Here is a 16,299-nt window from a genome sequence, read left to right on the forward strand (position 1 = left end):
CCTCTCCTTGTTTAAAGAGTGTTAGAAGTATTTATTTGCTTATTGGATAACTAAGTAAAAGTGATACTTGCAGTGAATATGCATGGATTTCAACTATAAGTCTATGCCACAAATTTAAATAAGCTGTGTTCTTTTAAAGTCTTTGGAACACCATTCCATTTATCTTTTCATTAAAAATTATTTTTTTAGTGATACAGTTCATTAACTTTGTGTTCATCATCATCTGTGACTTTTGAATTGAGCATATGTTCTCAACAAGCAATGTGGCCATCAGCAATACTTCCTAGGAACTTACTTTCCTCTTTGAGTAGTTGAAAAGAAATGATTGTCATGATTTTCTTCAATTTTACAAAGTATTATGTAAGGATAAAAGCCAAGAATGAAAGTATCTAAAATACCTCAATCATCCAGGAAGGAAGACCGTAACTTTGGTGAAGTTACAGAGGCTGATGTACAAATTTGACACCTTTCCTTTGTATTTCTTTTTGTAAAACAAAATCATTGATGGTATATGTAAGTTACAATTTGAAGAAATGTGATTTTCAGGTATTTGCAAGCATTTTTATGCATGCATTGTGTAAAATCACATTGCATATCAGTGTAAGGAATTTGTGTCCTTTTGAGAAGTAAAGGAAGAATTTACTTGTGTTATTACTAGTTTTGACCATAAAGACTTTTTTCCCCTTTAATTTACAGAACATTTATGTTCTGGTGCATGTTTTGGAGTGTATGAAAGTTTGTGTTTCCCATTTTAGCATGTGCTTTTGGTAACTTCTACATATTGAACTTCCTGAAGTTCTACTAAATGAAAGTATTTAAAAGTGGGATCCCTGTGTTAATAAACAATAAGCATGTATAAAACTTCTGGAAAATTCAAAACAGGACAGCCTTTTAATGTTCGTAGAAAAGGTGCTGTAATAGTTGCATGTTTGGAATTGGGGTTTTGTTGGGTTCAAGTGCTATTTATTTTCTGTTAAACATTTATCAATCTTTACATTTCATTTGCAGGAGAAATTTTGCAATTCCATGTGGTAAGAACACCCCCTGGTCGAGGAAATGTTTCTGTTAACTGGAAAATTATTGGGGAAAATCTAGAACTCAATTTTGGTAACTCTACCGGACAACTCTTCTTTCCTGAGGTATTACTACAAAGAAAAGATTTAACACAGCTATGTAGAGAAAACAATGTAAGTAAAACCTTGGTTTGCGAGCATAATTTGTCCTGGAAACATGCTTATAATCCAAAGCACTCATATATCAAAGTGAATTTCAAGAACCATTGGCTCACTTATGATCATGTGACATTCAGTGTCATGTCCTATTCGTTTTGCAAGACATTGCTCGTTTATCAAGTTAAAATTTATTAGAGATGTTTACTTGTGGGACACTTGCAAAACAAGTTGCTCACAATCCAAGGTTTTACTATATTTTGAAGAAAATGGGAAAACTCTGATTATGTAAAACAAGGATTAACAGAGATTGATGTGAGAGTTCTCTTTGAAACCTAGAGGAAGAACATTACTCGAAGAATATCTAAGACTTAAAAAGTGCCCGGGCAGGGTGCCTTGATGGCTGTCAGTTAAGGCTCCGTCTCCTGATTTTGGCTCAGTTCATCTTCTCACGATTCATGAGATTGAGCCCTGTATTGGGCTCTATGCTGACCGCTGCTTGGGATTCTCTCTCTCTGCCCCTCCACTGCACATGCGCGTTCTCTCTCTCTCTCTCAAAATAAATAAATAAATATATTTTAGAAAGTGAGTTTGTTTTTCCTGTGTCTTTGGCAGACTTACTTGAAGGAAATCGTATATATCAACTTTGTATTTGAGCCAAGCTCTCTTGCTGCTCTCCTGCCCTCCCACTTCTGGTGTCCACCGTGTCATTCTGAACAGGATGGATAGTGCTTGTCCTTTTCTGTTACTCCTCACTGTCTTGGAACTTTAAATGCAAGACAGTAACAAACTTAGCTCTTAAGTATCTTTTTATGTCTTGTTCACACTGAATTTTTGAGGTTCCATTTAGAAGCTCTTTCTAATAGATTGAAAGAAGGTGATTGGTGGGAAATAACTTTATAAGAGCATTTCTTGGATAGAAAATCAGCACCATTTAATTATAACTCTCCCATCTTCACCTCTTTTCTGTACTCAGTATGAATTCTTGTTTGATAGTCCGTTTCATTCTTTTTCTTCCTCATTTCCACTCCCTTGATATTAAGCCACGTTCCATAACTTTCTGCCTCGAGTACTGCATTGGCCTTCTCGTACCTACTTTTCCTGCAACACGGCCTTTTTCATCGTTCCCCTTTTTCCTATTCACCAGTGCCATAGAAATCTCCCCAACGTATTGCTTTGTCATACATTTTTAGTAGAGCTACATTGCATATTCGATAAGATCTACATTCAGTAGCTCAGCATTCAGGATCCTCTGTAATTAGCTGCTGTCTACTTTCAGCCTGGTTTCCCCATGAGTCAATGGTTTTTATTTATTTTTTAATCCACAGGCTGCTTCTTTAAATGAAAATTTATTTAGATGCATAATTTATAAAGCCAATAAAAGCAAGAGATATTTTGTGTTCAGTGGCAATGGAAGGATGAACTTCTTTCTGTTTGTCATAGGGGTCATTGAATAAAACGATATTTGTGCATTTGTTTGATGACAACATTCCTGAAGAGAAAGAAGTATACCAAGTCCTTCTCTACGATGTCAGGACACAAGGTAATTCAAAATTCAATATAAAATTTTTTCTAGCAGATTGTTCTTTTTAGAAAATAATACATGCTATGTCTATATTTAACAACTGGATGCATACTAATTAAGAAATATTACTTTATTTTTTGAAAGTATTCTTTAAATATTGTCGGTCTCATAAAAATGTTAGATCTAAAACAATCAGCTCAAAATGGGAATTCTTCTCTTTGTGGATTCAGGAAATACCTCTAGAAGTTTTGCTAAATATTTTCTTCTGGAATAAAATACATTTCCAAAGAATAATTTTTCTGTAATTAATTTATATTAGGAGATCAATTTGGATTTGGGCCAGTTATATAGATAGCTCCAATCTAATCATTTTGAGTATATTATCTGGGTACTTCCTTTAATTTCTACTCAATTTCTGTAATTCGGATGATTATTATAGCAAATGATGATAGTATGTCAAGTGAAAATATTTTATGATTTACTTTCTAGGAAAAGAAAACTAAAATGTAGGTTCTGTTTGTCAACATGAAGATTTCTATTACAGGGTTGAATGAAATAGAGCACTTTTTGGGCGCTTCAATATGTTTCAGAGGGTGGGGTTATAATTTAAGTATTTAGAAGTTAATGCCAAATCACTGTTAGATTTCTTGTGATCCCTGATGTTTTTAGGGGTTCCACCAGCAGGAATTGCTCTGCTGGATGCTCAAGGATATGCAGCTGTCCTGACTGTAGAAGCCAGTGATGAACCGCATGGAGTTTTAAATTTTGCTCTTTCATCAAGATTTGTTTTGCTACAGGAGGCTAACATGACAGTTCAGCTTTTCATCAACAGAGAATTTGGATCTCTAGGTTTGTGTTACTGTAGAGTGAATGGGGTTTCCAGGCAGGTGCTCTTTCAGTATTCTACATGTGTGGATGAAAGCCATTGGCTAAAATAAATCAGAGACAGGAGAGACAATTTACTATTTGTTAATTCAGAACAAGACTTTATAACTTTTTTATTTTTGAAGTTTATTTATTTATTTCTTTAGTAATCTCCACACCCACCGTGGGGCTCAAACTCACAGCCCTGAGCTCAAGTCACATGCTTTTTTTTTTTTAAAATTAATTAATTAATTAATTTTTAAATTTACTCCAAGTTGGTTATCATATACTGCCACAATGATTTCAGGAGTAGATTCCTTAATGCCTCTTACCCATTTAACTCATTCCCCCTCCCACAACCCCTCCAGCAATCTTCTGTTTGTTCTGTGTATTTAAGAGTCTCTTATGTTTTGTCCCCCTCCCTGTTTTTATATTATTTTTGCTTCCCTTCCCTTATGTTCATCTGTTTTATATCTTAAATTCCTCATGTGAATGACATCATATGATATTTGTCTTTGACTAATTTCGCTTAGCATAATACACTACAGTTCCAGCCACGTAATTGCAAATGTCAAGATTTCATTCTTTTTGACTGCCGAGTAATAGTCCATTGTATGTGTATGTATGTATGTATGTATGTGTGTGTACACCACATCTTCCTTATCCATTTATCCATCGATGGACATTTGGGCTCTTTTCATACTTTGGCTGTTGTTGATAGCGCTGCTGTAAACATTGGGGTGCATGTGCCACTTCGAAACAGCACACCTGTAGCCTGTGGATAAATATCTAGTAGTGCTATTTGCTGAGTTGTAGGGTAGGTCTATTTTTAATTTTTTGAGGAACCTCCATACTATTTTCCAGAGTGGCTATACCAGTGTGCATTCCCACCAGCAATGCAAAAGAGATCCTCTTTCTCCACATTCTTGCCAACATGTGTTGTTGCCATGTTGTTAATGTTAGCCATTCTGACAGGTGTGAGGTGGTATCTCATTATGGTTTCCATTTTTTTTTTAATTTTTATTTTTTAAAATTTTATTTATTTTTAAAATGAAATTTACTGTCAAATTGGTTTCCGTACAACACCCAGTGCTCATTCCAATAGGTGCCCTCCTCAATGCCCATCACTCACTTTCCCCTAACCACCCCCGCCATCAACCCTCAGTTTATTCTCAGTATTTAAGAGTCTCTTATGGTTTGCCTCCTTTTCTCTCTGTGACTTTTTCCCACCCCCCCTCCTCCCCCCTGGTCTTCTGTTGAGTTTCTCAGGATCCACAAGGAGTGAAAACATACGGTATCTGTCTTTCTCTGCCTGACTTTTTTCACTTAGCATAACACTCTCCAGTTCTATCCATGTTTCTACAAATGGCCAGATTTCATTCTTTCTCATTGCCAAGTAGTATTCCATTGTATATATAAACCACATATTCTTTTTTTTTTTAATATATGAAATTTATTGTCAAATTGGTTTCCATACAACACCCAGTGCTCATCCCAAAAGGTGCCCTCCTCAATACCCATCACCCACCCTCCCACCCTCCCCTCCCTCCCACCCCCCATCAACCCTCAGTTTGTTCTCAGTTTTTAACAGTCTCTTATGTTTTGGCTCTCTCCCACTGTAACCTCTTTTTTTTTTTTCCTTCCCTTCCCCCATGGGTTTCTGTTAAGTTTCTTAGGATCCACATAAGAGTGAAACCATATGGTATCTGTCTTTCTCTGTATGGCTTATTTCACTTAGCATCACACTCTCCAGTTCCATCCACGTTGTTACAAAGGGCCATATTTCATTCTTTCTCATTGCCACGTAGTACTCCATTATGTATACAAACCACAATTTCTTTATCCATTCATCAGTTGATGGACATTTAGGCTCTTTCCATAATTTGGCTATTGTTGAGAGTGCTGCTATAAACATTGGGGTACAAGTACCCCTATGCATCACCACTCCTGTATCCCTTGGGTAAATTCCTAGGAGTGCTATTGCTGGATCATAGGGTAGATCTATTTTTAGTTTTTTTGAGGAACCTCCACACTGTTTTCCAGAGCGGCTGTACCAGTTTGCATTCCCACCAACACTGCAAGAGGGTTCCCGTTTCTCCACATCCTCTCCAGCATCTATAGTTTCCTGATTTGTTCCTTTTGGCCACTCTGACCGGTGTGCGGTGGTATCTCAGTGTGGTTTTGATTTGTATTTTCCTGATGAGGAGTGACATTGAGCATCTTTTCATGTGTCTGTTGGCCATCTGGATGTCTTCATTGGATAAGTGTCTTCTGTTCATGTCTTCTGCCCATTTCTTCACTGGATTCTTTGTTTTTCGGGTGTGGAGTTTGGTAAATTTTTTATAGATTTGGGATATTAACCCTTGATTCGATATGTCATTTGCAAATATATTCCCATTTTGTTGGTTGCCTTTTAGTTTTGTTGATTGTTTCCTTTACAGTGCAGAACATTTTCATCTTGATGAGGTCCCAGTAGTTCATTTTTGCATTTAATTCCCTTGCCTTTGGAGATGTGTTAAGTAAGAAATTTCTGTGGCTGAGGTCAGAGAGTTTTTTCCTGCTTTCTCCTCTAGGGTTTTGATAGTTTCCTGTCTCACATTCAGGTCCTTCATCCATTTTGAGTTTATTTTTATGAATGGTGTAAGAAAGTGGTCTAGTTTCATTCTTCTGCATGTTGCTGTCCAGTTCTCCCAGCACCATTTGTTAAAGAGACTTTTTTTTCATTGGATATTCTTTCCTGCTTTGTCCAAGATTAGTTGACCATACATTTGTGGGTCCAATTCTTGCATCTCTATCCTATTCCATTGGTCTGTGTGTCCATTTTTGTGCCAATACCATGCTGTTTTGATGATTACAGCTTTGTAGTAGAGGCTAAAGTCTGGGATTGTGATGCCTCCCGCTTTGGTTTTCTTCTTCAATGTGACTTTGGCTATTCGGGGTCTTTTGTGGTTCCATATGAATTTTAGTATTGCTTGTTCTAGCTTCGAGAAGAATGCTGGTGCAATTTTGATTGGGATTGCATTGAATGTGTAGATAGCTTTGGGTAGTATTGACATTTTAACAATATTTATTCTTCCAGTCCATGAGGACAGAATGTTTTTCCATGGTTTCCATTTGTATTTCCCTCATGATGAGTGATATTGAGCATTTTTTTCATGTATCAGTTGGCCATCTGGATGTCTTCTTTACATCCAGAGAAGTGTCCCATTCTTGTCTTTTGCCCATTTCTTTACTGGATTATTTGTTTTTTGGGTGTTGAGTTTGATAAGTTCTTTATAGAGTCACATGCTTTTCTGACTCAGCCAGCCAGATGCTCCTAACTTCCTTATTTTTGAAAGATTAAAGTAATTATCTATCATCACAGAAATGCGGTGTAACAATCATAAAATCTCAGCAGTGTGTAGTAATAGGCTTGTTCTGGGTCCACTACCATAGATTGGGTTTGGCCTGGATGGCCCTACTCCAGATGTCTCTCATTCTTCTCCTGGGATCATTAGAGGCCCAAGAAAGTAAACAAAAGCTTGCCAGTCTCCTTGAGGTCTAAGCTCAGAACTAGCACATAATCACTTTTACCTTGTACTAACAGCCAAAGCAAGTCACAGCCAAACTCAAAGTCTGAAGGCAGCTCAGTATACCTTACCCACAATGGGATATCACTGAGGTATTACAAGGCCAAGGTTATAGGAAAAGATAAGGAATTGGGGCCAAGAATACAAGGTACTGCAGGTGCTTTTAGGAAAGTCAAAAAGTTAACACTAAGATATCATTTTAAAAGTTTAAATAATTATAAAATCTCTTCTCATCCAATTCAATTAGGAGCCATTAATGTCACATATACCACGGTTCCTGGAATGTTGAGTCTAAAGAACCAAACAGAAGGAAACCTTGCTGAGCCAGATGTTGACTTTGTCTCAGTAGTTGGCTTTCTGATTTTAGAAGAAGGGGAAACAGCAGCAGCCATCAACATTACTATAATTGAGGTAAAACTATTTTGCTATTGTTATATTAAATCCAAATAACCACAAAGAAAGTAGAAATTGATGGAATATTCTAGTGCCTTTAAATCAGCTTATTTCCTTTTGTGATTTTTTTACAACCACACTGGGGTTTCTGTTCTTGTCAAAATAGGCTATTCTGTTGTTGTGTATTTTGTTATAGAAACATCTCCTGATAAAGAGAACTTCCTTAGGGCAGTCCCCTTTAAGATAGGCATTGTCTTACGAGATTCCAGGGAAGCATTTTGATTACTCCAAAGGATTCGTTGGACCAGCAAATCCATGTAGGTCAGCATTTTAGTTGTTAGGACTGGTTAAATTAGAGATAGTGAGAAACTCACTGGAGGCTGATGGCATAAAATGTGATTACGGTCAAACTTAAAGTTATCACTGGTGACTGAAATTACATTTTAAATGATTTTTCATCTTGTAAAACCTCATGCTGTTTTGGGACCCAGTGCTTCAGCTACCTGAATACATTTCCGAAAGGTTTATGAAAGTAGTATGTATGAAGAAGGTAGGAGATGGTATGTATGTGTGTTGGAGGGAAGACCATATACTGCTTTAGAAAAATAATTTTCAACTAGTCTGTATTTTGGGGCTTCTGTTTTTGAAAAGGTTTTATTTGCTCAGAAGCTTTTTACTTTTAGTAAATTCTTAGTAGTGTAAACCATTCATCATCTGAAGTTAGTAACTCTTACACTTTGTTGATTACCATTGCATAATGACCTAATACAGTAAGTAGTATGAGATCTCTAGAGCCTTAAGATAAAAGGTAATACTCAGCATGTGACATGTAACACGATTTGGTAAAAACAAAACAAAACATTAAGCCAAGTCTTCTTTCAAATATGTAACCTATTAATACAATAAGTAAATATAAATAAATGGATTATTCCTTAGATATGATAATTTTTAAAACAGAAAATATGTAGCCAACCCTTTTTTTCCTTGCAGAGTCTAGTTTTATGAACATAGAGTTTCCAGTTTACCTTTTTTTTTTCCTCCTTAGGTCTTTGTAGCCCTTTCTCTTCCCTGAGTGGCATGAGGTTAAGAGACTACAGGCCTGTACACAGAAATAAGCCAGGCCTGGGCTGGGGGACAGGGTGAGCAGTGATAGGGGAGTTGCTGCATGAGAGTTGCTGCTGGGATGAGTGAGGGACTGTCCCTTTTACATAACTGGTTCTATAACTCCCATTGGTCTGTATATTATAGAAGATAGTTTAGAAACCGTTTCCTATTTTTTCACAATGAAATACATCTCCATTAAATAAAATGAATAATACAAAATGTATGTACTGACACTATGCGCGCGCACACACACACACACACACACACACATTGGATTTTTATGTAAATATTGTTGACTGTCTTGTCATGATTGGCAGGGCTTTTGCTAGTCCTTAAGTTTTGGATACCTGCCTTATTTTCAATGCTGTTATGGGCACTAGTGATTAAAAGTAATAGTGTATTAAAATTAACCATCACAGGGGTGCCTGGATGGCTTAGTTGGTTAAGCATCTGACTTCATCTCAGGTCATGATCTCACAGTTTGTGAGTTCGAGCCCGCATTGGGCTCTGTGCTGACAGCTGAGAGCCTGGAGCCTGGTTCGAATTCTGTGTCTACCCCTTTTTCTCTACTCTTCCCCCTGTTTATGCCCTTTCTGTCTCTCTCTCCCTCTCAAAAATCAATAAACATTAAAAAATTAACCATCACAAATAGCTATCACTTTTAAAGACTCTCTGTAGGCTAGGCACTCCATACTCATTATTTTTAATCATTATTACAGTCCCCAATTGTTTCCCCCATGGTGGAAGCTGAGGCTTTAAGTAACTCACTTAAAATTACAGAATTTGGTGTTAGGTCTCCTTGACTGTGAAGCCTGTATTTTTTTTTTTTCATGGTATTGTATTCCACATTCCAATCATTGGATAGTAAGGTAATTTAAAACCTTCTTTTCTTCCATTATATTTAAATTTATCACGTTTGTATATTTGTGTTATTGGTTGACATATCAGTTTAGGAAAAAATATATTAGCAGTTTTGTGTGTTGAACCTGATAACTTATCATACAATAGGTGTAAGTTTATACTTTTATTATTTTTTTTTAGATTTCAGCTTTATTGAAATATTAAATACTGCATGGTATCACTTATGCAGAATCTAAAATATATATAAAATTGTAAGATATTTAAAATGTATATTGTGATTTTTAAAAAAAAAAGTTCATTTACTTTGAGAGAGAGAACATGAGCAGGGGAAGGGGCAGAGAGAGAGAAAATCTCACGCAGCTTTCCGCAGCATCAGTGCAGAGCCTGACGGGGGTTCAAACTCACAAACTGTGAGATAATGACCTGAGCCCAAGTCAGACGCTTAACTGACTGGGCCACCCAGGTGCCCCTGTGGTGATCTGATACATGTATACATTGTGAAAGAGATTCCTCCTATCTATTTAATGGACATACTTATCACATGACCTGTTTATCTTTTTTTGTGTCTGAGAATTTTTAAAATTTCAATTATATGATAACAGTGTTATTACCTATATAGTCACTGTGTTTTACATGAGACTCTTGGACCTTATTTATCTTAGAGCTGAGTTTGTACTCTTTTACCAACTTCTCCTTATTTCTCCCACCCCCTCAGCCCCTGGCCCTGGCCACCAGTTTGCTACTGTCTATTTCTGTGAGTTTAACTTACTTTCTTTCTTTCTTTCTTTCTTTCTTTCTTTCTTTCTTTCTTTCTTTCTTTCTTTCTTTTTTTTTTTTTCAGATTCCACATATAAGTGATACCACGCAGTATTTGTTTTTCACTGTCTGGTTTATTTCACTTAGCAAAATGCCCTCTAGGTCCATCCATGTTGTTGCAAATGGCAGGATCTCTGTCTCCCTTGTGTCTGAATAATATTCCATCATGTATATATACACCACATCTTCCCCATCCATTCACTCATTGATGGACACTTAAGTTTCTGTTTCTTGGCTAATGTGAATAATTCTGCGGACATGGGAGTTCAGATATCTCTTCGATACCCTGTTTTTACTACCTTTGGGTATATACCCTGGTGTGGGATTGCTGGATTATATGGTAGTTCTATTTTTAATTCTTTGAGGAACCTCCATATTGTGTTGCATAGTGGCTGTACAAATTTACATTCCCACCAACAGTACACAAGGGCTCCCTATTCTCCACATCCTCACCAATATTTATCGCTTGTCTTTTTGATAATAGTCATTCTAAGAAATGTAAGGTAATGTCTCATTCTGGTTTTGATTTGCATTTCCATGATGATCAGTGATACTGAGCACCTTTTCCTGTATGTGTTGGCCACATCTTTCTTGGAAAAATAACTAGATCTGTTGTACATTTTTAAATCAGATTATTTGTGGGGTTTTTTTTTGGGGGGGGGCTGTTGAGTTGTAGCAGTTCTTTATGTATTTTGGATGTTAACTCTTTATCATATATGTGATTTGCAAATACTTTCTCCCATTCCATTGGTTGTCTTTTCATTTTGTGGATGGTCTCCTTTGCTGTGCAGAAGCTTTTTAGTTTGTTGTAGTCCCACTTGGTTATTTATACTTTTGCTTTTGGTGTCAAATCTGAAAAAAACATCATAGCCAAGAATATTTATTTAAAATTTTAAATCTTTTCTATTCTAGCTTTGCATTTTTATACTTGCTATATACTGCTTAAGTGTATATATTTACCAGATAATTTTAAAAACTGCTTGTGAGAGGTCATGACTTTGAGAGCATAACTAACTATAGGGAATTTAATGGATATAATTTTTGCAGGACGACATACCAGAGCTAGAAGAATATTTCCTTGTGAATTTAACTTATGTTGACCTTATCATGGCTCCTTTAACTTCATTTCCTCCTAGACTAGGTATGATTTTTGTTTGTTTCCGTTTATTCACTGCAAATGAAGTAAATTTATTCATTTTTAAATCAGAAGTAATCGCTTATAATACTTGTTAATCTCAGCTATGAAAGAAAATATAGTGAGCTTTTAGGTTTATTTTAATTTAGAGATTGTCATCTGTTGCATTTTTGTACATTGGACGTCATAAACACATTCAAGAATTATTTATTGTGTGATGCTTTCTAAATTTTACAACTATTTATGATGAAATTTGTAATCTTAAAAATAGAATTAGTTCTTAGGCATTTTTCTTGTTAAAATTTAATTTGCTATTTTTATTAGATCTCCAAACTGTTAGATGATTTTATTTTTCTTTAGGGTAAGCAGTACTTTTGTTTGTTTATTGTGTTCTCTGCTTCTTTTTTGACCTTTTACCTCTTTCTTTTCATGCTTTAGAAAAGATTCACTTTATTCATTACAGACTGAAAGGTAAAACTTGAACCTTAGTATAGATTTACGTAGATTACTATAACAAGGTGTATTCTTATTTTAAAACACAATTTTTAGTGTGCAGTTTGGGCATTTAGTATTGAGAATTTTGTCTGAAGCTTGTAGGTATGATGGCCTGGGAAGTGTGGGCTGTGAGCCCTGTGGTAGCCTGTTCCCCCTCCCTTGGTTAGAAGATGGGCTGGATGGTGGGAAATTAGCCTGGGTTCAAGGAAGAGAAGCATGGCCGAGAGGAGTAACCTAAGGAATAAGTTTTCCTCATTCACTTGTGAGACTCAGTATGACAACTTTGAAAATAACAGAAGAGAATAATGAGTTTATAACATATTACCATAAGAACCTTGGTTTGCGAGTGTTATTTGTTCTGGAAACATGCTTGTAATCCAAAGCACTCAAATATCAAAGCAAATTTCAAGAACCATTGGTTCATTTGTGATCATGTGACATTCGGCGTCATATACTACTCATATTGCAAGTCATTGCCTGTTTATCAAGTTAAAATTTATTAGAAATGTTTGCTCATCTTGCAGAAAACTCACAGAACAAGTTATTTGCAATCCAAGGTTTTACTGTATGTGAAAAGGTTTGGTTCTTTTCCAAAAGGAATTTATGACTCCAGTGACTAAGCTGTTTATATCCAGTATTTATTATAAGATAATTACTGTTCATGCTAAGAAAACTAACAAAATACTTCATATTTCTTTATACTCATATTAGAGGTAACTTAAATAGTGTGACTTCTGTTGAGTGCTTTCCAGTGCCCCTGTTTCAAGTGCTTTATATGTCAGTACCATCATTCCTTACACTTGAGCATTTTACAGATGAGGGAGTGGAGGCTAGGAGAGGCTAAGTAACATGCCCAGAGTCACACAGTGAGGAGATGGTGGAGCTGGGCTTATGCTGTGAAGCCTCTAGTCTGATGGACACAAATTTTGATTTTATATTCTTTTCTTGACAATGTTCTCTTTGCTCAGAGAGAATTACGCCCTCCGTATCCCTTCCCCACCTAGGCCACTGTTAGAAGTATCATAAGAGTAAGGTAGAGCCTTCAAATTTTAAAGGGGAAAGGACAAAATATTAAAAAACTAAACAGGGACACGGTTAATATTTCAAGACTGAATAATGAATACTGGGAATATACTGAACTTGGTAGACAGAGTATAAGATAAAAAGGGATAAAAGAGCTTTACCTCAGTCTTAGTCTCTGTGCCACCTAACCTTCCCCCATCTTTCCCTTTTGTCTCACCTTGTATCCCTGTCTCTCCCTGCTTCTCCTTAAACCTGCACTTTTCTCTGCAGTACTTATCGCCTTTCTCTTCCCATTCCTTTCTCTTTTCTTGCTCTTTCTACTTCGTCCAGTGGTCCCTATTTTCCTTTCCTCTTGAAATGGATTAAAATAATAGAAATAAAACCATAACCGCAGTTGCTTATTTTACATTGTTCTCAGTTCATTAGATTTCAGTAAGTTGGTGTTCTTGTTAGGAAAAAGTTTTCTTATTCAAATATTATAAGCATTTATATTTTATTTTCTTAAACATCTTTGAGTAATGTCTATGATATCTCTATATTAGAAATTATATGATCTCAAAGGATGGTCTTTAAATTCTGTGTCAAATCATTCTTTTTTAATCATTTCTATTTAAAAATATATTTCTTTGTTGTTTTCAGATTCAGAGGGCTTGACTGCACAAATTATTATTGATGCCAATGATGGTGCTCGAGGTGTAATCGAATGGCAACATAGCAGGTAAAACCAAAGCTGTGTGAGAGCCCTTTTCTGAGTTTCAGATTTTTTATCTACTGAATAAAATCTTATAAGGAAAAGATTAATGTATTATGTTTATTTTAGGTTTGCAGTAAATGAAACCAAAGGAAGTTTAACATTGGTAGCTCAGCGAAGCAAAAGGACTCTTGGCCATGTTTCCTTGTTTGTATATGCCCAGAATTTGGAAGCACAGCTGGGGCTGGATTACATCTTCACCCCATCGGTGAATTCCTTGTGAATTATAATGACTTAGGTCTTGTATTAATAAATCTGAAAGTAATGAACTATTATGTATTGCGTATTAAATTAGGGTAGAAGACTTCTATGTTATGGAATAGCTCCCTTCACTATTTTAGTAAAATTTGTAAATTTTTAGTTCTAAACATTATTCTCTATTTTATTCATTTATTATTTTGTTTTAATATTTGATACTATTTTATTCACTGTCTTATTGCAATATGTGATAATGGAGAACACAGGTTATTGTGTCAAAGAATTTGTATCATTATATTTATATCATTAGAAATATATTTTCTGGAGTGTTTCTTACACTTCTTGAAAGTTTAAGGTTTTTAGTTTTTAAGTTTTTATTTTTTTTTAGTAATCTCTACACCCAACATGGGGCTCAAACTCACAACCCTGAGATTGAGAGTTGTATACTCTACTAACTGACCCAGCCAGGCATGCTGAAAATTTGAAGTCTTTTATTTCTTTGTTTTAATTTACTGAAACACAATTAGTGTTTTAAAATGCTTTTTAATTTGTCTCTTGGTGCCTTTTATTCCTTAGTCAAATGTTTACTTTCTTCTCTTTCTCCACACATTTTACTTTTTAAACTTCATGTTGTCAATTTAAATAAAAAAGGTCAATAAAAAATAGGGGAAAAATCCCTTATTTTTATTAAAAAGTTTATTTCACATTGCCAGCCATATTGTATTTTTGCCAAATATTCTGTGAAAAATCAATCATATATTTATATATAATACCACCTACTTTCACTTTCTTGTCCAGATTCTTCATTTTGTTGATGGAGAAAGGTATAAAAATATTGACATCATGATTCTTGATGATGACATTCCAGAAGGAGATGAAACATTTCAGCTGGTTTTAACAAATCCTTCTCCTGGACTAGAGCTGGGGGAAAAAACAATAGGTAATTAACAATTTCTTATATACAGTTCACTTTCACTCATGATGTTTTCCTAACATGGAGGCAGTTGTACAGGGTTTAAAGTCTTGATAGTTTTCTATAAAAAGCATTTTAAATTCAACATTTTGGAATCCCTATGTCAGTATAATAGTCCTTCCAGCCTTGTGTAGTTGTGTGTGTTTGTGTGTTTGTAAAACAAAAAAGTAGGTTGGTAGTAACAATTATATTAAGTCATTTCTGTAGCTACAAATTAAATAACTAAATGTCTTTCATTTAGAATTAAAATTCGTCTCTGGTTTCCTGTTTACCAATAGAGGGAATGACAAGTTGTTTAGTATCATTTTATTGCTATAGTATTTTCACATAAAGTTGAAGTATACTGATACCTAATACATTATGGGAGCCACAATTCTTTGGAGCAGTTTGACATTGTTATGAAATGTCATACTAATTTACTGCTTGTTAGATATGATACTGACTGCTTAGAGAGGATAAAAAAGAGAGGAGAAAACTTCATGGAAATATAGAGCTTGTAGGATTAGAAGGTCTCTTTAAAAGTCACTTAATTTAGTTTCTGTGGTGATATGTCAGGTGCATTTAGAAGACCAAGAGTTGACTGACTCTTCAACCTCTTGTTTTAGCTAGTGGCTGAGAGTTCTTTGGGATTCCCTTAATTTAATTAACCTTTATATTCCTAAATTATTGGTCTATATGTGAAAAAAATTTTGATTTGTAATAAAAAACATGAAAGAATCTTGAGTAATTCAAGAACTGGGTTTTACTTTTATTGCCATATTAATAAAACAGATTGATATTTTTGTGTATTTAGAACCTTTCTTGAGTCTACAGCCATTGTTTCAAATTCAAAGAGTATGTTGAAAATATACTTTAAAAAATGTTTATTTTGAGAGAGAGAGAGAGCATGAGCAAGGGAGGGACGCAGAGAGAGAGAGAGAGAGAGAGAGAGAGAGAGAAAGAGAGAGAGAGAAAAGAGAAAATCTCAAGCAGGCTCTGCATTGCCAGCATAGAGCCTGATGCGGGCTCAGTCCCATAAACTGTGAGATCATGACCTGAGCCAAAATCAAGAATGGGACGCTGACCAACTGAGCCATCCAGGCACTCTTAAAATATATATATTTTTGTACATACAACATAGTGGGTTATATGTAAAGGGTTGTAGGAATGGAAATGATGTGTTGATTAAGAATCTTTTATGTATAAACAATAGAAAACCCAATTCAAATGGACTTAAAGGTAATTTATTGGCTCATTTAATCTGAGGGTCCAGAGGCATACACAGTTTTAGATGGAGTGGTACCAGGACTTAACATGCCACCAAAGACCTTGTTGTTCTCTGCCTCTTCTCCTTGCCTTTTGGAATATTGACTTCCACACAAGGCTAATGTTACTTGTCACAAGATGATTATCCACATCTTCCTTTTATATTCCACATAATAGG

The 16,299-nt window shown here is 35.4% G+C and overlaps 1 protein-coding gene across 4 annotated transcripts in view; it reads left to right on the plus strand.

Moving 5' to 3' along the window:
• ADGRV1 (adhesion G protein-coupled receptor V1) overlaps positions 1 to 16,299 on the plus strand; it is a 556,802-nt gene that overhangs the window by 126,720 nt on the left and 413,783 nt on the right. For 2 of the 4 annotated variants that reach the window (XM_053224888.1, XM_053224893.1), the window contains 8 exons: positions 1,009 to 1,187; positions 2,613 to 2,712; positions 3,364 to 3,543; positions 7,375 to 7,538; positions 11,349 to 11,442; positions 13,594 to 13,672; positions 13,775 to 13,913; positions 14,702 to 14,843. In XM_053224888.1, coding sequence (XP_053080863.1) covers positions 1,009 to 1,187; positions 2,613 to 2,712; positions 3,364 to 3,543; positions 7,375 to 7,538; positions 11,349 to 11,442; positions 13,594 to 13,672; positions 13,775 to 13,913; positions 14,702 to 14,843 — 1,077 coding nt within the window. The remainder of the gene's footprint in view (positions 1 to 1,008; positions 1,188 to 2,612; positions 2,713 to 3,363; positions 3,544 to 7,374; positions 7,539 to 11,348; positions 11,443 to 13,593; positions 13,673 to 13,774; positions 13,914 to 14,701; positions 14,844 to 16,299) is intronic. The other 2 variants (XM_053224896.1, XM_027038262.2) reach the window with 1 other exon arrangement.

This window comes from Acinonyx jubatus, chromosome A1, assembly GCF_027475565.1.
Source record: "Acinonyx jubatus isolate Ajub_Pintada_27869175 chromosome A1, VMU_Ajub_asm_v1.0, whole genome shotgun sequence".
In the NCBI taxonomy this organism is placed as follows: domain Eukaryota; kingdom Metazoa; phylum Chordata; class Mammalia; order Carnivora; family Felidae; genus Acinonyx; species Acinonyx jubatus.